The sequence below is a fragment of the Cryptomeria japonica genome, chromosome 3 (genome assembly GCF_030272615.1).
Source record: "Cryptomeria japonica chromosome 3, Sugi_1.0, whole genome shotgun sequence".
Classification (NCBI taxonomy): Eukaryota; Viridiplantae; Streptophyta; class Pinopsida; order Cupressales; family Cupressaceae; genus Cryptomeria; species Cryptomeria japonica.
In genome coordinates, this window is record NC_081407.1 from 93,074,548 (window position 1) to 93,097,790 (window position 23,243).

The 23,243-nt window shown below is 38.0% G+C and overlaps 2 protein-coding genes across 4 annotated transcripts in view; both read right to left on the reverse strand.

Annotated features, from left to right (window-relative positions):
- Positions 1-23,243, reverse strand: part of LOC131044069 (protein MOR1-like) — a 122,593-nt gene that overhangs the window by 21,294 nt on the left and 78,056 nt on the right. For all 3 annotated transcript variants that reach the window (XM_057977335.2, XM_059218075.1, XM_059218074.1), the window contains 10 exons: positions 6,123-6,197; positions 5,945-6,023; positions 5,654-5,784; positions 5,374-5,475; positions 5,186-5,260; positions 4,998-5,093; positions 4,754-4,855; positions 4,566-4,667; positions 4,222-4,404; positions 4,011-4,122 (listed from right to left, as the gene is read on the reverse strand). In XM_057977335.2, coding sequence (XP_057833318.2) covers positions 4,011-4,122; positions 4,222-4,404; positions 4,566-4,667; positions 4,754-4,855; positions 4,998-5,093; positions 5,186-5,260; positions 5,374-5,475; positions 5,654-5,784; positions 5,945-6,023; positions 6,123-6,197 — 1,057 coding nt within the window. The remainder of the gene's footprint in view (positions 1-4,010; positions 4,123-4,221; positions 4,405-4,565; positions 4,668-4,753; positions 4,856-4,997; positions 5,094-5,185; positions 5,261-5,373; positions 5,476-5,653; positions 5,785-5,944; positions 6,024-6,122; positions 6,198-23,243) is intronic.
- Positions 19,392-20,738, reverse strand: LOC131044070 (uncharacterized). Its single transcript, XM_057977337.2, has 2 exons — positions 19,943-20,738; positions 19,392-19,851 (listed from the first exon to the last, which is right to left on the reverse strand). The coding sequence occupies exons 1-2, from the start codon at positions 20,429-20,431 to the stop codon at positions 19,780-19,782; spliced, it is 561 nt and encodes a 186-aa protein (XP_057833320.2). The 5' UTR covers positions 20,432-20,738; the 3' UTR covers positions 19,392-19,779.

A 23,243-nucleotide genomic window follows, 5' to 3' on the forward strand; every position in this document is an offset into this window, starting at 1 on the left:
GACTTTAAAATAACCTTATTTAATCCCAAAAAAGCGAGCTTTAAAGAAAAATGATTAAAGGCTGCTGAAAAGCTGGAAAGCAAAGAACTTTTAAGCGAATCTAATTGTCAACAAAGTAAATAATAGAAATTAATTAAAGGACCTAAAAATAAGCCTTCATCCTAGCCCAAAAATAGGACACTAGAAATAGTCACCGCCAGAATTAGCCACTACTAAATAGTAATTTGCACACGAGCATCCTCTCAGATTGTGAAGTAACTTTTCATTCTAGAATTGCTAAATCCTCTGAAGAACTTAAAAACCTAAACACCATCAATCTATCAATAACCTCACCATACCAACTTGATAACTCAAATCTGATGTCTTTCATTAAAGAAAAGAAAATTTACAATTCTAAAGCCTAAACATCCATCTGTAAACTGAGAAATACCTTGTTGGGTTTTGGCAAAATTGAAAAATGATCAATCAAATTTAAGGAAACTTGCAACAAAGATGGCTATGCAATGCTGCTGATATGCCCTCTACCAAATAGATAAAACTTGCCTACTGTGAAGCTTCAAACTGCTACAAGTAGGAAATCAGGGATATGCTATCAAATGTAACTTGATTCAAAGTTTTCTGCAAGTTTGAGAGGCTGAAACTCTGCTGCTTAATGGAGGATGAAGGTAGGTATACTTTTGACTCTTTGAGGACATATGACCAGTTGTTAGTTGCAGAAACTTGTCCTGGGTACATAATTCTCTTGTTATTTCCTGAAAAAGTCATAAACCAACTGCAGCCTGCCAAGAGCTTATTTTAGGTGTGTTCATGTCACTTGACATCCTTCTTTGCAGTTTTTGTCACCAAACTGACTCATTTTTTTCTTTCAAATGTCTATTCCAGTCATCTAGATGCCCTTTTTATCTTCCCATGACACTCAACTGCCATCATAAAGCTTTCAAGCATGGTCTAAGACCATCTTTGACACTCAGAGATACATAATTTATCTTCTTATAACTCCTGAAGTGGATCTCACTAACTTCTTCAACCACATCATATGTCAAAATTCATCTTCTACCTTACAATAAGTACTCATCATATACTTCAATATGAGCAGATTTATCTTTTAATTTACAATAACATCTCACTTAAATCACAGTTTACCTTGGAGGTATTAGAAGGGAAAATATATTTCAGTTTATTTTATTTGTATAATTATGATTGATCACGGCATGGCATTATGACTTTAATCATAAATTGAAGTTTCAAAAAAATATCCATTCAAGAATCAAATCCCAATGGAAAGATGATTGTCAATGTGTCATAGCTCTCAGATACAGGTAAAATTAGAATAAGAGAAAAAGTGTCTTAATTAAACCTGATGCAAATTATGTAAAATAGAAATAACGAAACACTTATTATATGAACAAGAAGCCAGCTACTGCCTTCAATGAATTGCAACATTAAAGAAATATAATAAATGAGCTATATTAGGAGGGAAAATATTCTCTAGCCTAATTTACTTGTATAATATTTGATTCATAATGGCAGGGCAAAGATACCTAACAAGGGAGTACACCCCACCATCATAAATTGAAATTTGACAAGAATATCCATTGAAAAATCAAACCCCAAAGGAAAATTCAGTGTCATATATCTCCAATACAAGTAAAATTAGAATAAGAGAAAACGAATCTTAATTCAACTTAATGCAAACAGTGAAAATAGAAATAATGAAACATTTTATTATATGAACATAAACTTTCAAAGATAAATAGCAAACTCGTACATAAAACAAGATATATCCTTGCCCCAATGAGAAGATGCAAACCTAGACTTAATGGAAAATTTAAATAAAATTTAAGCAAGAACCATGGGATGAGAAATTATCACACAATCACAATTGGAAGAGCTTTCTGATGATATGTCACATGCCCATATCTTTTCAAAGGAAAGCGAAATGACAACAACAAAAGATAACTCAAAACCTTAAGTATGTTCAGAAAAGGGAAATACCATATGTAAAGAAGGCTGACTCCAAGAATGAAAATAAAGTCATCAAATTCATAAATATAGAAAAAAACATTCACCATAGAGGTACATTTTTCCATTGGACTGTGCTCTACTGGTAAGTTTGGGCCCTTATCACATCAAGTTCCAAGTTCAAAACTCATATGCATCCAAGCAATAAACAACTTGGTAATCTCAAAAGAAAGAGTTGATTTGGCACATCACAAACAAGTTGTCCCTAACACAATAAGTAGTTGACTAAATACTAACACGAAACACCTAATTCAAAAGCATTGTGAATACCATAATTGAGAAATATTTGCTGAAAACCCCAGAAATTAAAAAATCCTGCAAATTTAAAACTTGAAATTTTCCTGAAAAAAAATCAGAAAAATAATAATCTGGAGAAAATAATGTTTTTAAAAAAAAAAAAAAAGAAAAAAGGACGGAATTTTTTGGTAAAAAAAATAGGGCATTGGCAGGAACCCCAGGCGCTGGCGGGAGACGCAGGGCACACAGAGAAAAAGCATGCACGAAAAACTGGTTGCAGGCCCGAAAAATCACAAGTCTGATAAAAACCTCGCCAAAAATGATGCCTGCAAATCGCAACACGAACAGGAAAAGGAACTCCCGCCGCGTGAACAGAACCCTCGTCTGCAGAAAATCGCTAAATCCATCGGATAAAAAGATAATCGTGCAGGTCATGGAAATCGCGCCGAAAATCCCGCTGAAAAAAAACGTGATTTTGCAGGTAAACAAAATCGCAGCGCCATTAAAAATCGAGTTAAAACTCTGGAAAAAGTATCCAGGTAAGAGGCTCGAATTTTATTAAAAAAATTCTACAAAATTTAAAATCCCATCGACCTGGGCTCTGATACCATGAAAAATTGATTGAACAAAAAGCCTTCGAAAAAGCAGAATCGTTTTTTTTCATAAAAAAACAATTTAAAAAAATCTGGAAAAAAATTTCAGAAAGGATTCTATTGCCAAACGCTAAAAAATCCCATTGACCTTCTCTAATACCATGAAAAATTGATTGAACAAAATAATCGGATAATCTATTCAACGATATACACACGTATATATAGAGATTACAAGACGACGTTCTAAATTAAGAACTAGTCCTTAAAGTGAAATCAAATAAGCTAAAAAGCTTAAAAAGCTAAATATAGCTTAAAAAAATAAATAATAAAAAGCTAACTAAACAAGCTAAATAAGTTGACTAAAAAGCTAAATAAGTCAACAACTAAAATGACCACTAAGAATAGAAGATGACCATTATAGAATAGATATTAATATTATTTTAACAAGTTAAGGTAGATATAGGTTAAATGGTTTTTAACAATTGCATCACCCTAAACAAGAGTAAAAAGATTAATAATCCGCTGTAAAAAATTTAAGAACCAATTTATATTGTAGTCCATTAATTTTAAACAGAGCAAACAAAGACAAATTGATCCTTGCATACAGAAAAATCCTTATTTCTTTATTAAATTTCACGAATCAAATGCCGAAGGAAACATCATAAGCAAGAAAGCAATCATCAGAATTCACTTTACATATTTGCAAAATAGCCTCTAAAACTGAATTTAAAACTTAACAATCAAACTTCCATCAATTTGTGTTTCTGTTTGTACAGAAGGAAGGATTCAATGACCAATAGTTATGCAGCATGATTATAGGACTTCCATGTGAATTGTGAACTATTGGGGTTAACTATTGCCAGACTCTGGTGATCATCTAGATTCTAGATACCTTAAGAACTTTTCTAGGGCTAAAGTGCACAAAGATTACAAAAAAAAAGAGAAAGGCAGAATGATTAGAATTTGTCATTTACAAAGGGATAATAAGTCTTAAGATAGTTTGAGATATGAAAATATTCTACTGGATTGAAATAAACAGCAGTAAATCGTACATTACAAATATAAATTCCTTCTAGTTTGATTCCTCTGATCACTCAAATAATCATATTTTGTGCAATAAAACTGTATTAGATACTTCAATATGCAGTCAAATAGTACCAAGTATTTTGTATGCAATTGCCAGTGTGTTAAGTGCAGCTTTTCGAAGTTCACCATCTCTTTCTGATGTCAATCCAGCAACAATCTGCAGGGCCTTTGATGGGCTAGCTATCTGCTCTCAAAGAAGTTAAATATATTAGCATCCTGTAGGCCTACATTCTGCTAGCAGTGACTTCAATGATGCTTCTATTTCAAATATAAGACAACAAACCTCAACTCCATAGTGATCAATCATATATCCTATATGATCTACACATTCAATTCTCGAACGATTGTTCTTTGAACGCAGGCCTTCCAATATATATGCAAAAAGCTTTGGTGGTGGATATATACCAGCAATAAGTTTTGTTAACTCCCTCATCTTTTCACGTACTTTCTCAATATTGTGCCCTGACTGCATAATGATATAGAGTGTAACTTAAGGAATCATAGAAAAGCAATGGCCATGACTTTTAGGAGGCGATGGCACAAGTAATATAACTGTATCTTTATTTACATGTAGACTGTTTTTTATGACAGCAAGAAAATGAGAAATAGATTTATAGTATGGCATACCTTCTCCATTAAGCAAGGAAGTAAAATATTAGCTTCATATTCGGTCAACGTATAACCTTCCTTCTTCAAAGCATCTACAAATTCTGGAAGAAACTCGAGAACCTGTTCAAAAATAGCATCCATAAGATAGAACACCCACCTAATCAATTTAAAAAATGCAAGTCAATAAAATGAATCAAAATCCATACCTTTAATAAGCAAGTTGTGTTGGACTCACAGAACCGAAAAACGGTCCATCTCAAGAGAATATCTACTATTTCTATCATCTCCTTGATATGAGAATGTATTGCCTGCAAAACAAATGTTTTCCCCACTTGTAAATAACTTAATAAGCGTAAGAATCAAATAAACTGCAGAAAGAAATGTAAGCCTGTTTATTCCAAGAAATCTAAAGATAAAATGTTGTAGATTGCAATGATGCTGAAAGCAAACCTTTTGTAACAAGTCTAAACCATCAACATGTTTCTTGAAATCTGAACTCAGTAAGCGCCGATGTAAATCTTCACGTAAATGCTTTACAAGATCATTCTGCAAACAAAAATCATAAAATCTCCTAAGAGGATTTCATATAATCATAATCTAAAATTAGATTTATCAGTAGGCACCAATAAAAAACAGACCTCTAGCTCTTGAATCTGTTCAAGACGAGGCTCCTCAAATTTATACTTTCGTGAAATGGACCTTTCTCTATCTTCCTGTAAGAATTACAAATTTGTAGATAAACAGATGCCACTAGAAATAGAGTAATAAAACAAAAACCAGCATAGCAGCTGTTGTAAAGCCTTGCAATTTTTTTCTGAATACTAACCTTATTAGAATCTTTCAAGTTGAACAAAGCTTGTCCTTGAACTGCATAATCCTGAGCAGCCAAAGCGACTGCTTGCTTTGAAGCCTTAGTGGGAAAAGTTCTCTGTAAATGAGATATCATAAAACAACGTATCTTAAAAAATAGGCACAATCAGAAGACAAAATTTGCATTCATTAATTTTACTAATTCTAAATTTTTACATTAAATGAGGGAAGATTCCATTTATTAATACTTAAAAATTAACTGAGACAGGAGAAATTTTAATTACAAATAAGCTTACAGAAGCTGTAGCTTTGTGACTGGATCTTGAAGATGAGCGTTCCCCACCGCCATTTGCAATTGGCTTTGCACTTTTACCCCCTGATCTTGCTCCAGGAGTTGTAACTATTGCCTTTGATGGCTCAGAAAATTCTGTTGGAAATTAAAACACAAAATCGCTTTCAATATGCAAGAAGAAACTCGAAATGGGAAACTGGAGAATCTATTTCAAATTTTCAACAAAGCAAGAAATTTAAAAAGGAAAATGTACAATAATAGGTCCTGCAACAAGCAATGTAACAATAATACAGACCTTGAAGTACACCTGTTCTCTGGCGTTCAAGGACAGCTGTCAAAGCAGGACCTTGCAATTCTTTCATGGCCTTTGCTATCTAAGACCCACAAAACATATAATCATCATTAGTTTCCTGCTAAAGCCAGATTATAAGAAAATGATACTAGATTAAATGTCAATAAACAAACAGAAATACCATTTCTTGCCCACAGACTCGAGTTACTTCAGCCAGAGAAGCTTCTGCTGCTTTACGAACATCAACAGACTTATCCTGCCAACATCAAAGAATAAATTATGAACATCGACATGGACTTTAGCTTAACAAGGAAAGAAGCATTGTAAGGATTTACCAGATGTCTAAATATTGTTAACGCAAGAAAACAATATATTGAATCTTCATTACCAGTGCCTATGTCAATCAAACATAGCAGCGAGCATTATTATGATAGTTAAAATGGTTTCAATGAGGATAAAGTTTGGTTCATTTTAGTTTCGAAATGCATTCTTATATCAAAGGTGCACAAGCAATAATACAAATTTGTGATTACAGCAACAAACTGCAGTTGACAAAATGTTGTAACATGGCACTGAAAACACAATGGAAAGTAGCTCCTGCACGGTCAATGTATAACATAAAAAGACAAGCTCTAGAGCCAAAAAAAAGCAGCAGATCAGATGGAGTTAAGAAAGGCATCCAAACTAACAAATCTCAGAATAGTCTAAGTTATGTTTCCTTCCCAAACCCATTGCTGAGGATAACTTTGCGATCATTTTCTATCATCATAGACTTGGGTCTCAAGGTAATTTAGCCTTAGGCCATGAGAGATACCAATAATTAACACTTAACCCTTCAAAGACTATTGCCTCATAAGGTGTCCTTGGCCATCAACATTGTCGATATTCCTAAAACTTCGAAGTATTAAAATCTTTGTTGTTGGCGGTAATATTGTACGTATGGGAATAAACAGTAATTAATTAGGAAGTGCTTTGTTAGTAATGTAACAGAGGGTTGGTAGTTACGGGTGCGACGGTTGTCCCTCGCACCCCCTTGGTACCTTTATATACCATGTAATGTAACTTGTCAACATCACGATTATGAATGGAAATGGTATCTTTTCTGTTGGCTTAATATTATTATCTGGTATCTATGGCATTACTGTTTCTCGTTAAGTATTATGTCTGTATGTTTTAAATTGTTCGCCTAGAGGGTAAACATCTGATGCCGTTGCCAAATTGAACTTGGAATGACGGGAACATACAACATGGCACGACAATAATGGGGCAACCAGTGGGCGAGGGGACTAGTAGCAATCCCGAGGAAGAGCCGACCTAGTTGTTCGAAGGAGAGGGAGCACTGACAAGGGATTTCACCTACATCCTACAGGCATCCATCGAAACTTACATATGGAGGGAGGCCACAACCGAGGATGTCCTTGAGAGCGCAGTGTGGAGTGCCCTTGGCGTAAGTCCGACCGTAAATCGGTTGGTGAACAATTTGCCTAGCTTGTTGGCACAAGCGTTCGCCGAGAAGAAACCTACCGCGAGACCCGTAGACAACAAATTTTGCAGCAATTTGAAGAAAGGAATCGACGAGAGGAGGAACGTGACGAAAGCCGTCGACGAACCTTCAACCCCATGGAAAGAAGGAATTGATGCCCGTGATGCTAAATAAGGATAGAAACCGTGTGCCGAAGGAGGAAGAAGACGAGCACGAGGCAGCCACGAGGACGCTAGGGTTAGAAAAACAAGCAGAATGTCGGCGACAACTGAAGAAACTTGCTGAAGAAAGCACAACTGGCAATGATGGCTTAGGTGCTGAGGGCCAAGTTTTCGTACTAATAGAAACCACCAGAAAGCGGTTGGGAGGCCTTTCCCTGACATTGGAAGAGATTGGTGACGGAAGTATGGTAGAGTCGTACACGCCATACAGAGTTGTCGAGACCAAGAGGGAAGAGGAGACAGAGACCGAGAACAGAGGCAGAGGATACTAGTGCGACCGAAGGTGTCGGGAGGACACAAGGTCACGGTAGTAGAAGCAATCTGTTCGGTTCAGGATCATCACACCCTGGTAGTCAGAGCAACTTGGTGGGACCCAACGGACCAAATCTCGACAGAGTACCTTCTGGAGGACCAGTGTTTAGGGGAGGAGTTCCTGGAGGGTCACGTTTGAGTTCCAGAAGGCAGACTGGGCCGCTGCCAAGGAACATGATGGCGAATTAGCAAAAATTGCCTAAGTTCAATGGAGACGGGAAAGAAGACCCGGTACGACATTGTCATACATGTGAAACAATCTGGTCAGCCAATGGCGTGACCGACAGGGCAGAATGGGTGGTGCAATTCCCCGCCACCCTACGAGGAGTAGCCATCGATTGGTACTTGGATGCTGATAAAACTAAGCTGACAACTTGGGATGAATTACACAAAGCCTTCGAAACGGAGTTTCGACTTCTCAGAGATGACAATGAAATCGTGGCAGAAATCTTGAGTACCAAGCAAGGGAAAAGTGAGACCATCCCAGCATATAGTCGACGCCTGAAGGAATTGCTAGGAAAAATGGACAACCAGCCCGATGATGGATTAAAGAAAAGGTGGTTTGTGGAGGGTTTTAAGTCATCACTCAGAAGGAAAATGAAAATTGTACCACCCTCCTACGAAGATGCCTATAACCGGGCAATGGACTTGGAAAGTGAAGGAAAGACATCCAGGAAGAAGAAAGACAAATCCTTTGGGGAGGAGGACTCCTTCGAGGGTAGTAGCAGCGACGAGGGGTTGAGCAAGAAGGTGCAAGCCCTCCAGAAGGATATGCATTGCATGATGAAGGATTTCAAAAGCATGAAGGGAAGCACTAGCAAGAATGAGGAAGTGTGGTGAGCGGAATGTAAAGAGGAAAGTCATACACAAGGCTCTTGTCCTAAAAAGGCCTTCTGCGACATTTGCCAAGTGTTGGGACACTCCACCAAAGAATGTCCCTACAACATTAAGACACGGGGGAATCAGGTGCTCTTCACCCAGGCGCAGCCGTCACCCTCCACTACAACAAGCACATCCTAGCCTCAAGCCAACACCACGACATCATCTGGCGGTTACAAAGGTAACCGAAGGGGAGGAAGAGGCAACAATAATAATAACAATAACCGGAGTCGAATGCAATACGATGCCAAAGGACGGTCGATGATTCAATGTCGGGCCTGCAGCCAATGGGGACACTTTGCGCGAGATTGCCAGAAAGAGGAAACACCCTAGAACTTGTACAGATGGTGTGGTCCTGGAGACCACGATGACACAAATTGCCCCAAGCCAGGGGTTAATCTTCTCAATATTGAGAAAACTGGTGATAAAGAAGTACTGGCAATCACCCATGCTCAGACCAAGAAGGCCACTTATCTCGACCTCCATACAGAGAAGGAGAGATTACGGGAGGCAAAGGCCGACATTGAGCGGGAGATGACGGCAAAACGACGAAAAAATGCAGGTGTGGTGAGTACCTCATCCCATACTGAAGCAGAAAAGAACATTATTGGGCAAGTCTTGCAGATGGAGGTGCCGATAAAGGTGAAGGACCTTCTGGACACAATACCACAGCTGAGGACCACCATTCTCAGTACCGTACAAAGCACTGCACACACACCTTCAGGTGTGACCGAGACGGAAGTCCCGGTCAGCCCGTCGGCTGATCCAATGTTGTTGTAATGTTCCCTAATAAATTCTAGTTTAAGTTCAACTAGAATATTATATTAATTATTTTATATTAACTATCCATTTCATTAATATAAATTAATTAATAATTAAATAAATTATTCTCAGGTTAATTGTTTTATATTAGTATTTCTTCACTAATATAAACTAATTAATAAGCCAATAAACTATTGTTTATTTTTGAAATGTAATAAGTTTCGGGTTGGTTTCCAAACAGTTTCGGGACGGAACGGATTCCTTTCTAAATTTATTTTTAAATGGAGGCACTGTTGGAAATGTGGGCAGCGGAAAATATCATTAGATTTAATAACTAGAAGAGAGTTCATATTCATCTCTGTAGTTTCCAATAAGAAATACAGAGTATTCCTTTAGTCAATAATAATTGGCCTATTGGGATTTTCCTATTGCTATTATATCCATGGCAGAATCGAAGCAAGACGAAAGATGCAATTAAAACAGAACGGTGTGATGAAATTTCCATAAATTCAAAGATTCAATATCTTTATGTTTTATTAGCAATCTTTTGCTTGACCTGTGACGGTGTTTCCGGAAAGAGCCATTTCAGTATAATAATTTGAGTCAACACCGAATTGCCAATTTGGCTGTGAACGCTTCAGGTGCACAAATATTAAAATCTTTACCAATTGCAAACTGCATATTCATTTCCTTTCATTTGCAGAATTAGGAACATTATTTGAAATGATCAATAATCATTCCCCTATTATATCGAAGAAGTATAAATTTGTTGTGAATTAAGCAAGAGGAAGGATGCAATTAAAACCGAACGGTGTGATGAATTTTCTAGAAATTCAAAGATTCAATATCTTTATGTTTTATTAGCAATCTTTTGCTTGACCTATGATATTTCTTTTCATTGCAAATAAATTCAGTTAAGGAATTTTACAGTGGTATCAGAGCTTTTGAATCTTGCCAGCCTGTAGGGTGGTTTTTTTTTTTTAGTTGAAAATTCATGAAAAATCTATGCACAGCTGAGTATGCACCAGGGAAATTATAATTTTCGGAATACTAGGGCCCGACAAAACAGATATCAAAACTTTCCTTTAGCACAAAGTAGTTCTTCTATTCAGTTTGAAATTGAGGACAGCCATACTGAAACTGACGAAGAGATTATTTTTGCAACAAACAATATGGGGGAACCTAAAAACAATAGGGATCTCATAGCAGCTTTAATCAGAAGTCAACAAGATATGCAGGACAATGTCAACAAAATGACTAATTTAATGACCCAATTTATGGCACAAAATAATAATCAACATCAAAATGTTGGGGTAAATAATGGGGGTAGAGATGAGCATTCTATTAATAATAATCAGCCGAAAAGAACAAGAACAACCAGACCCTTTATGCCAACCTTCACTGCTAGGAATGTGCAACCAGAAAATGAACCGACAATTAGAGAATTACAGGATGAGATATAATAGAATATTAAAATAATGTTAATTTTAGTATTAATGCTCAATAATGTATATTCTATTTTAGTCAGATCGTTTTCGATCTTCTCAGCAGTTTCTTATTAGAAACTTGCTATTCTTGTAAATATCCTTGTATTATTTATGAGCGTCTTGCTCATTCTGATATTGAATCAATTCTTTGAAATCCATTGCGTGTCTCGCCTTGTTTTATGGTATCAGAGCTATAGGAGAAATTTTTTCAAAAATTTTTTAATCCTAATTTCCAATTAGTGGAAATTTTCGAAATTATTTTCTGAAAAAAAATTCATCAAAGTTTTTTTTCTCTTAGCTTCTGGGGTGGATCGTCGGTTTTTCTTCTTCCCGTGACCTGTGTTTCCGATCTGCAGGGTGGTCGCGTGTTGTCGCGACCTGTGTTCTAGACCTGCAGGGTCGTCGCGTTGTCGCGACCTGTGTGCGACGTCGCGGACTCACTTCGGCGTCGCCTTCACCGCCCCCGTGACCTGCAACAGCCTTCGGCATTGTGCGCAGGCTTCGGCGTCGCCACCTCCAGCGTCGCCACCTACAACTCGCCTCCTCTGCAACGATCTGCGGCGTCGCGACTTCAAACTCCGGCGTCGCCTCCACCAGCGTCGCCATCTGCAACTCCCTCCAGCGTCGCCCTCTGCAAACGCGTGACCTGCATCTTCACGACCTGCATCTTCGGCGGCGGTTTTTTTGTGAAAACCATGGCGCCCAAGACCTTCTGCATTTTTCGATTCGGGTGTTAACCTTCAGTTTTTATCGAAATTCAATTTTTCTTGCAGATTCGTGGTGGGTTTTTCAAACCCTAATCTGGGTTGTTGTCCGTTTTTTCTGGGTGCCTCGATTTTTGAGCCCACGGATCCAGATTTTTGACTGCAGATTTCTTTTGGGTTTTTCGCACGCATTTCTGGGTGGTCTTTGGTTTTTTCTAGGTCAGCCAGAAATTTTTTTTGGGAAACGTGCAAATGGCTTCTCTCACCAATCTGATGTTAGAAGGCAGTCAACGCTTTAATGGTCACAATTACAACATCTGGAAACAGCGTATGTTGACCATTTTTGAATATAGGCATCTTGACCAGCTTGTGTTGGGAAAAGAGCTTAGTCCTGGTACACCTGGTGCAGATCAAGATAAGTTTGATGAACGCAATCGGGAGGCAGTTATGCTTCTCAAACTCTCAGTGACTGATGATCAGTTACCGCAGATTCCTTCCGGCAAGACAGCTTCTGACATCTGGAAGCATCTGAAGGAATTGCATGAGACATCCGACAAGAGCCGAGCATTCTTTCTAAAGAATTAGCTGTTCTCCATTATGATGGACGAACGTATGTCCTTACAGGAACACCTCACGAGGATTAAGGACATTCGAGATCAGCTCGAAGCTATTGGTCGGACTATGGAGGAAGAAGACATGGTAGTAATCACTCTAAAAAGTCTTCCAAAATCGTATGAACACTTCATTGAGACCCTCAATATTACTTCCACTAATGTTGATCTGAAGTTTTCAGAATTGTGCACCAAACTTCTACAGCAGGATCGCTGGAAACAACAGTTTGGTAGTGGTACTACATCAGCCTCCTTGGAAAATGCCTTCATAGCTCAATCCTTTCAGAAGGATAAAGGCAAATTTCAGTCCTCTCAATCTTCTCAGTAGAAAGGCTCTTCTCAGACACAGGATGGAGCTAAGAAGAAGAATGTGCAGTGCAATTACTGTCACAAGTACGGCCATATGAAGAAAGATTGCCGTCAGAGGCTCGCTTCTGAACAAAAGAAGCAGGGAGGGTCACACCAGAAGGCGCATATTGCTGAACATTCCGAGCAGAAGGAGTCTGCCTTTTGTGCCTTTATGGCTAAGAGGTCTTCAGATCATGCCAGGTCTTCTGCTTGGTACATCGACTCTGGTGCGTCACGTCACTTTTCTCATCGGCGTGACTGGTTTACAGACTTCTCACCTTTCAGTGATTCCGTTGTATTTGGCGGAGGTGAGAAGTATACAGTTGTTGGCAGAGGCACTGTTCAGATACAGTCTGGTGGCAGGACTCTCCTTTTTCTGAACGTGTACTATGTTCCTGGAATGGAACTTAATCTGCTCTCTGTCAGCCAGGTTATGAGGAATTCTCCTCAACTAGATGTGGTGTTCAGTGCTCACAAGTGCTCCATCATTGATCGGGAGACTCGTCTTACTGTTGCTGTTGGTCTAGAGGATCATGGCCTATATAGGCTTCTTGACACTGGTGATTCTCCTGAAGTGGCTCTGGCAGCTCGTGTTTCTCCTCTTAGCACTTTGTGGCATCAGAGATATGGACATCTCAACATTCAGTATCTCTCTCAGCTATCTCGGGAGGGACTTGTCTCAGGGTTACCTGATATTCAGACTCAGCATCTTGGAGTATGTGGCGCCTGTCAAGCTGGCAAACAGCATCGGACTTCATTCCCACATGGCAAGTCTTGGCGCGCATCTAAGGTACTTCAATTACTTCATGCTGATATTTGTGGTCCTATGAATACCTCTTCTGTTACTGGTTGCAAATACTTTTTGCTTATTGTAGATGATTTTAGTAGAAAGATGTGGGTGTACTTTCTTAAACATAAATCAGATGTATTTAGTATCTTTCAGAAGTTTAAGTCCTTTGTTGAAAAAGAGTCTGGACATATTATCATTACTCTTAGGACAGATAACGGGGGGGAATTTTGTTCTTCTGCATTCTCCAACTTCTGTGATACCCATGGCATCAAACGCCAGTTGACTACACCCTACACTCCTCAGCAAAACAGTGTTGTCGAGCGTCGCAATCGTACGGTTGTTGAGATGGCTCGTTCTATGTTACAACACAGGAGTGTTCCGAATAAGTATTGGGCTAAAGCAGTGTTTACTGCTGTCTACCTTCTTAATCGTTCTCCTACTCAGGCTGTTAAGGGGAAAACTCCAGAAGAGGTTTGGTCTGGTCGAAAACCTCAGATCAACCACCTGAAGGTTTTTGGCTCTGTTGCCTATGTTTGGATTCCAGATGCTAAGCGCTCCAAGTTGGATTCCAAAAGTCAGAAATTCATGATGACAGGATACAGTGATCACCATAAGGCCTACAGACTGATAGATATAGACACTGAACGTCTTATCTTCAGTCGTGATGTTGTATTTGATGAAGACAGAGGATTCTTTCAGTCCCCTTCTTCTGAGCAGAATTCTGAGGATCAACCTCACAGTGTTCTTATTCCATTAGGTTCGCCTGATGGGAGGGATGATGCAGAATCTATTTTCGATGATGCACTACTTGAGTTCCCTCCGGAGAATAATCCTCCTCTTGCTGCTCCTGTTCCTGATCCTGAGCCTCTTCCAGCTCCTCTAGATGTTCGCACTTCTACTCTCCGGCCAAAATGGTGGGCCAAGACCATTGGTGATCTCAGGGATACTGAGCTCATTGAGGGTAGAACCTCCCGTAATAAGAGTAAACAGCAGCATACAGTCAATTTTGCTCTCATGGCTAACATACACAGTGTTTTTGAGCCTCAGACATACTCAGAGGCTAAAGGTATACCTGAGTGGGAACAGGCTATGGAAGCTGAGTTCCAGAGTCTTCAGAAGAATCACACTTGGGCCCTTTCTGATCTTCCTTCAGGGAAGAAGCCCATTAGTTGCAAATGGGTGTACAAAGTAAAATACAAAGCTGATGGAACCTTAGACAAGTATAAGGCTCGCCTTGTTGCTCGTGGGTTCTCACAGAAAGAAGGCATTGACTATGAGGAGACTTTTGCTCCTACAGCCAAAATGAGTACCATACGGCTCGTTCTTGCCTTGGCAGCCCAGTTTAGTTGGAAAGTCCATCAGATGGACGTCAAGAGTGCTTTTTTGAATGGTGACTTACAGGAAGAAGTCTACATGACGCAACCCCCAGGCTTCAAGGTTGCTGGTCAAGAACAGAAGGTCTGTAGACTAGTCAAAGCACTCTATGGTCTGAAACAAGCTCCTCGGGCTTGGTACATGAAAATTGATAAGTACCTGATAGATCATGGTTTTCAGCGGAGTCCATCTGATGCAAACTTGTATATCAAGCATTCTAGTAATGATATTCTGTTTGTAGTTGTCTATGTGGATGACTTAATCATTATTGGCAGTTCGGCACATTTGATCACTGGGATCAAACAGGATTTGTGTCGCACCTTTGATATGACAGATTTGGGACTTCTACATTACTGCTTAGGAGTTGAAGTCTGGCAGACTGAGCACAGTATCTTTCTCTCTCAGTCCAAGTATGCCAGAAGTCTTGTGGACAGGTTCAGAATGCAGGATTGCAAACCTGCCTCTACTCCTATGGAACCCGGGCTCAAACTTTCAGCTCAGTCATCCTCACCAGTTGTGGATGAATCCCTGTTCAGGCAACTAGTGGGCAGCCTCATTTACCTTACTGCCACTAGACCTGACATCAGTTTTGCAGTGAGCTACATTTCACGCTTCATGACAGCTCCCAAGGCTGATCATTGGATAGCAGTGAAGCGTGTGCTGCGTTATGTGAGTGGCACTCCTGATTATGGACTTCTGTACACTCGGAGTTCTGATCTTATACTCAGTGGTTACACAGATTCTGACTGGGCAGGTTCGGTTGATGACCGTAAGTCTACAACAGGGTATGTGTTTAGTTTGGGATCTGGTGCTGTCACATGGACTAGTAAGAAGCAGCAGGCAGTGGCTCTCTCCTCGACAGAAGCAGAGTATCGGGGAGCAGTTAAGGCATCTTGTGAGGCGGTTTGGCTTCGACGAATGCTTGCAGATATGCATGTCTCCCAGGCAGGTCCTACTCCCTTGTTCTGTGATAATCAGGGAGTGCTCAAACTCGCCAAGAATCCAGTCTTCCATGAAAGAACCAAGCATGTGGAAACGCATTGTCACTATATTCGGCAGCTGGTTGAAGACGGATCCATCCAGTTGCTGTATGTTCCTACCTCGGAGCAGCCAGCAGACATCTTCACCAAGCCCCTTGGTCCTGATAAATTTGTAAAATTCAGGGGGTCTATAGGTGTAGTTAATAGATTGAGCATTAAGGGAGGGTAATAGAATATTAAAATAATGTTAATTTTAGTATTAATGCTCAATAATGTATATTCTATTTTAGTCAGATCGTCTTCGATCTTCTCAGCAGTTTCTTATTAGAAACTTGCTATTCTTGTAAATATCCTTGTATTATTTATGAGCGTCTTGCTCAATCTGATATTGAATCAATTCTTTGAAATCCATTGCGTGTCTCGCATTGTTTTAAGATACACCATGATTGGTTATTATCAGGGGATGATTTTAGATCAACAATGACATTTAGAGAATACTTGGATGTCAGAATGAAACATAGGCCAAGAGGACAGCGAGGGAATAACAGTGAATTCCAAAGGAAAATTGGTAAGATGTCTATTCCTTACTTTGATGGGTCAGGGAAAAACCACAGCCAGGGCATGGGTGCAAAAACTTGACACCTATTTTCAATTAAATCCTATGTTGGAAGATGAAGCAATCAAATATGCAACATTACATCTTGATGGTGTAGCACATGAATGGTGGCACCATGGGCAAGTAACTTTGGGTCATAATCAAATTATTACATATGTTGAATTCACTGAGAAACTTATTGACAGATTTGATTCTAAAGATCCTGAACTTCATCTAAAAGATTTAACTCAGCTTAAGCAAACTGGAACTGTTGAGCAATACATTTCTGAATTTGAAAAGTTGGTAGTTTTAGTAACTGAAATTTCAGAGAGACATAAAATTGTTATATTCATAGATGGATTGTCTGATTCACTCAAAGGATGGGTTAAATCCTTAAATCCTCCAACATTACAGACAGCTATTAAAAGAGCAAGGGAATTGGAACCTTCTTCAAAAGGGAAAACTTTTAATAAAGGACCACCATTTAAGCTAGACAAACAACCCTTTAACAAGGAAAATTTCCCCAATAACAGGTTAGATAAAGAAGAAAGGGAAGAACTCAGAAGAAAAAAACTATGTTTCAGCTATAGAGAATCATGGCAGCCACGACATCGATGTTGGGGAAAAGGGAAAATTCATTACATTGAGGTTATGTCAGATAGTGACGATGAAGAAAATGTTGAACCTAACATAGAACCTGCATCAAAGAACACAGAATTAGAGACAGTAAAACATGGTGAAGGGGTAATAGCATCTATGACAGGAACACCACATTATAATATTTTCAGAGTTAGAGGAGTTTTGAATGGGCAGCGTGTGGTTGTAATGCTTGATAGTGGTTCTACTCATAATTTTATAGATGCAACTCTTGTGGAAAAGCGTGGTTTGGAAACTGAAAAACATGAGGGTTTTGATGTTAGAGTAGCAGGTGGAACTAATTTATCCAGTACTCATAAAGTTCCTAAATTGAGTATTACTCTTGGTAATTATACTGTTACTGATGATTTTTATGTGATTGATTTGGCTGACACTAATGTTGTTCTGGGTATTTAATGGATGGAAACATTAGATGAGTACACTCGGAGTTTTAAAAGATTGGAATTTTCTTTTAAAATTGATGATAAGAAAGTAGTACTTCGTGGAATGTCTAACGGTGGTCCCAAGATCGTTAATGCTAAAAGAATGGAGGCTATATTCAGACATGGAGATGTGGCATGGTGAACACAATGTTTAATCTCTAACAAGGTATCAAGAGTTGAATCTAAATCTTATCAAAATGATTTGTTAAAAGTATTAGATTCACATCATTTGGCTTTCAGTGAAATTCCTCCAGGAGTCCCACCTGATAGAGGATTTGAACATACCATTGAATAAGATGAAGGTGCCAAACCAGTTATCACAACTCCTTACAGACATCCTAAAACACTCAGGGATGAAATAGAAAAGGCCATTAAGGAATTGTTGGATATGGGGCATATCAGGCCTAGTTCTAGTCCTTTTGCATCATCAGTAGTACTGGTCAAAAAGAAGGATGGAACTCTTCGTATGTGTATTGATTACCGTGCTCTTAACAAGAAGACAATCAAAAACAGGTATCCAATTCCTCGTATTGATGAGTTGTTAGATGAATTACATGGTGTTGTCTATTTTTCTAAAATTGATTTGAGGTTAGGATATCATCAGATTAAGTTAAAAGATCAAGATATTCATAAAACTGCTTTTCACTGTCATTATGGTCATTAAGAATTTTTGGTTATGTCGTTCGGTTTAACAAATGCTCCGGCAACATTTCAGTCTTGTATGAATCATATATTTAACAAACAATTGAGGAAATTTTTGCTAGTTTTCTTTGATGATATATTGATTTACAACAAAACTTGGGAAGATCACTTGAAACATATTGATATAGTTCTTGGTATTATGGAATCTCAATCACTTTATGCAAAGGCTTATAAATGTGAATTTGGAATGACAAAAATTTTGTATTTAGGGCATATGATCAGTGCTACAAGTGTACAGGTTCATCAGGAAAAGATAAGAGCCATTCTGGATTGGCCACCGCCACGAAATCTTACAGATTTACGAGGATTCTTTGGATTATGTAGTTATTACAAGAGATTTGTCAAAGGTTTTTCACAGCTTGGGGCACCATGGACAGATCTTACCAAAAAGGGGGCATTCCGATGGACTAAGGAAGCACAACAAGTTTTTGAGAAACTTAAAGAGGTAATGAGTTCTTGCCCAGTACTTGCACTTCCAAATTTTAATCAGCCTTTCGTCTTAGAATGTGATGCATCTGGTGAGGGAATAGGAGCAGTCTTAATGCAAAATAAACATCCTATAGCTTATGAAAGTAGGAAACTTAGTAACCTTGAGAGATTGTATTCTATTTATGACAAAGAAATGTTGGCAATCATGCATGCATTGGCAAAATTTAGACAATATTTGGTTGGTGGCAAATTTGTAGTAAGAACTGACCATAACAGTTTGAGATATTCCTTGGGACATAAAGACTTGAATGACAGGCAGCAAAAATGGATCAGTAAGATCCAAGCTTATGATTTTGAAATTGAGTATGTGAAAGGTAAAAACAATGTTGTTGCAGATGCATTATCTAGAAGCTAAGTTGCCAGTATGGGTACGGGCACGGTTACGGGTACGACAATTTTTTTTAGGGAGGGTTGGGTGCGTATGGATACGTCCGTACAAAAAAAATGTAAAAATCATAAATATATACATATATACAGTCTAATAAGTAGAAACAAAAATTAAATTTAGAATCCCACATATCATCCATATGCTAAACAAAACTTGGAACTATCATATATGATTCATATTGATATAACTATAACAAAATTACAAATTTACTATAAGTCTAATCTAATATGAAATATCCATTTGTCAAACTTTGAATGTTATGATAGATACCGAATTCATTGTTCATTGTTCATTGGTTCAACCGTTCAACAATAAAATAACACAACTAATAATCAGCAATAGCATCATATGGGTCACTAGGAAGATCAAGATCAACATCATCATTGACATTAGATGATGTAGGTAGAGTACTGGAACCACATGCAGCCTCACTCCCACTTGCACTAGCAGCAAATTGGCTATCAGACTCCCCAGAAAGTAAAGATTGTGTGGCAGCTGAAAAATCCAAATCAATTCGCTCTGGATCTACATCCCAAAACTTTGTGCTCCCATCGATATACTCATTTTGTTTACGAGTAAGAAGGCGCAAGTTTGAATGCACCTAAATGAGCTCTTCCGCCTTACTTGCTGCCAATCAGTTGTGTTTCACCGAGTGGATAAAAGAGTATGTGCTCCAATTTCGCTCAGATGAAGAGGAACTAGCAACCTATTGAATAATTGACACAAAGTGAGAGGGTGACAATTATAAAATAGTAAAAAATATAAATTAAGAGAGCAATAAAAATTAAGAAACTTACTTGCGATAAAACTTTGATTGCAAGAGTTTGAAGGTTTGGTGATGTATGGCCATTGAGGTACCACCAAGCATGAGAATCCTTTTTATACTTGTCACAGAGAGCGGAAACACTTTGACCATTGGAGGCTACAAAATCAGCAAACTCACTTGTCATTAAATCCTTCATTTCAGAATCGGGGAAGAGTTTAGTAAGTGCTGTCCTACACCCTTCACTGACTTCTGAATCTCTATATGGTGGTACCCTTGATGGCTTAGCAAGCATTTCATCACTATAAAATTTGGGAGTCAATGCAAATGCAAGATGTAGTGGGGTGGTCATTTTGTTCCACCGCTCAACACAAATTGATTGAACCTCTTTGAAGAAAGTTTCTTCGGGATCTTGCTCTTTTGCATTGATGATGGCTTTCATTTTCTCAATCATCGAGTCAATGCCATCATATACCTCTCCCAAACATGGGTAATCCATGTCAGTATGACGGATCATACTCATGATGGGCTCAGTGAAACGCAAAAGATATTCCACTCAATCCCACCAAGTGTCATCTAGGATCATGTGCTTTACATTTGTTGCCCTTTCAATATTGGATTGCCTCCATAGGGACCAACTTTGACTAATTACCATGCTAGCAAGTGGATGTCGCACCTTCACAAGTCGCCTCTAGACGATTGTGTTGGATGCAAATCGAGTCTCAGCAACCTATTCAAAAATTAAAAATAAAAATTAGAATACAAAGAAGACATGATAAAAAAATAAAAATTAAGTAACCATCAAAGTGTAGTGTAGATTTTAAAAATTGAAGTGTTTCAATTACCTTTAGCAACTCCAACTGTGAAAATGATCTGAAAATGGCCTGTGACATGTTATGGTTTGTGATGAACATTTAGATCTCTTCAACCTCAACATAAATTTGTTTGATCCAATGTATTTTCCTGCCTATCTTTTGTAGCATGAGGTTGAGAGAGTGGACAGCACAAGGTGTCCAAAATATGTGTTCAAACCATGTCTCAATCAACATACCTGCAGCTCTACAATTCTTTGCATTGTTCGTTATTACTTGGACAACATTTTGAGGTCCCACATCCTGAATGCATTGTATAAGGATGTTAGCAATAAATTGTGCATCCTTCACCTGTCCCTCACAATCCACAACTTTCAGAAACATTGCCCCTTTAGGACACACTGCAATTACATTAATTAATGGCTGATTTTTGGTACCCTTCCATCCATCTGAAATGATGGACACCCCTGTTTGTTTCCATGAATTTCTAATGGGAGCCAATGCATTGTCTATGTTTTTTACCTCCTTTGCTAGTAAGGTGCTACGCACCTTCACATAACTTGGCCCTGTGTACCCTTGTGGAGCCTCATTTACCTTTCTCAACATATCCTGCCAATACGGTGATCGTACCACATTAAATGACAAACCGTTTGCATATAGACATCTTCCAACGGATTGATCTGCAATCTCTCTAGCATCATTCTTAAATGCTCTCTCTAATGGTCCCCTTCTTCTCTTCACAATAACAGGTTCTTCACTAATTGGGTCCAAGAATGGGTGGCTCTCTACCACGATATCGGGAAAATTGCTATAAGATGGAGAAGTAGGGGGCCTCTTTGATCTACTTCCTCTTCCTGTCAACAAAGGATGGTTTGAGGCACGACCAACTCTTGCATCTGCTTCCTCTTGCTCTCTAATATATCCTACTATTTCTTGAGGTGACATCCCATTTCCATCCTTTCGTAGATATGGTTTGATTCCTTGTTGGGGAATGGCACAAAAATGGGCTTTGACACGACTGTAGGAGCTATTTTTTTTCACACTTCAGAAGTTGCATATCCATAAAAAATTTCCACCACCTTTTACTTGGTCTATTATTTTGACATATTTCCATAAAGGTAAATTTGGGTCAATTTTGAAAGTCCGTTGAGGAGTAGAGCTTTGAGGAGTAGAGCTAGTAGTCGTTGCCATTATGATTTCTACAACAAATTAAAAAATAATTATTAATATTTAATAGTAAACAATAGATTCTAAATGTTAAATATATAAAATTAAATTTAATAATTTATTTAAAATGAAAGTGAAATTATTATAATTATGAAAGTAATAACAACATTTAAATTTTTACAAACTTCTAAATTACACAATAAGTAATTAAAATATACCTATTTAAAAATTAAAATAAATTAAATAATAATACTACAAATTAAAATTAAATATCATTTTGATTTGTATCTACTATTATTTAATTATTATTATTTTAAATATGAATAGTTTTTTAAAAAATTATTATAGTTTGTTTAATAGTTTGTTAAATTGTTTGTTAAATGAAAACAAACAAACTAATAAAAATATAATTTTTCATTTTTAAATAATAAAACTATTTTCAATTTTGCTAGTTAATAATAATAATTATTATAAATATGAATATTAAACAAACAAAATATGAATATTATTATATTTTTATTAGTTTGTTTGTTTTCATTTAACAAACAATTTAACAAACTATTAAACAAACTATAATAAAATTTAACAAACTAATAAACTTTTTTTAAAACTATAATAAAATTTAACAAACTATGATAAATTTTTTAACAAACTATAATAAAAATTTTAATAGAAAACCTGTAGCAGAAGCAGGAAAAAATGGAGGATGCGGAAGCCGGAAAGAATGGGGGCTGGTCATCGACCGTCGCCCTCCTGTCGTGGCACCTCCCGTCTCGCCTCCTCTGTGCCTTTGCGCCTCCTGGCGTCGCGCGCCTCTCACCTCTGTGTCGTCGCGCCTCCTCTCACCTATGGTTTCCATTTTTCGGTTTTCCTTTTTCACTGTGCGTGGTGTGGAATGGTTTCATGTTTTTTAACTTTTGGCTTTGCTTTAGGGTTTAAAACGTTAAACGACATATTCGACCCGTGAAAAAAACCCTCGAAATTTGTGAATGATGCAGATTCGTCAAAAAAACCCTATGGAATCGCCACGTCTACACCGGATGCGTCAGGATTCGTGACTCAAATAACGGATACGTTTCAGGAGGAAAAAAACAGTACCCTGTCCGAATCCACAGGGATTCCGGGGCGAATCCAAATCCGATACGTATCGTATCCGGATTTGGGGGAAAAATGTGAAGTACCGGTAACTTAGTCTAGAAGGCCTGAAATAAATGCATTATCTGTAGTAACAGCTGATTGGAAATCTTTATTGCTGGTTGAATATTCTAAGGATTCTTTTGCATGTGATTTGCTAGATGGTAATATACAAGATGATAAATATAAGGTTGTAAATGATGTTATCTATTACAAGGACAT

Bases quoted from the DNA above. Each gene is read 5' to 3' on its own strand.
- LOC131044070 (XM_057977337.2), bottom strand. From the start codon at position 20,431: ATGAGTATGATCCGTCATACTGACATGGATTACCCATGTTTGGGAGAG. The intron at 19,852-19,942 runs GTAAGTTTCTTA...ATTATTCAATAG, and splicing joins CAATCAAAGTTTTATCGCAA to GTTGCTAGTTCCTCTTCATC.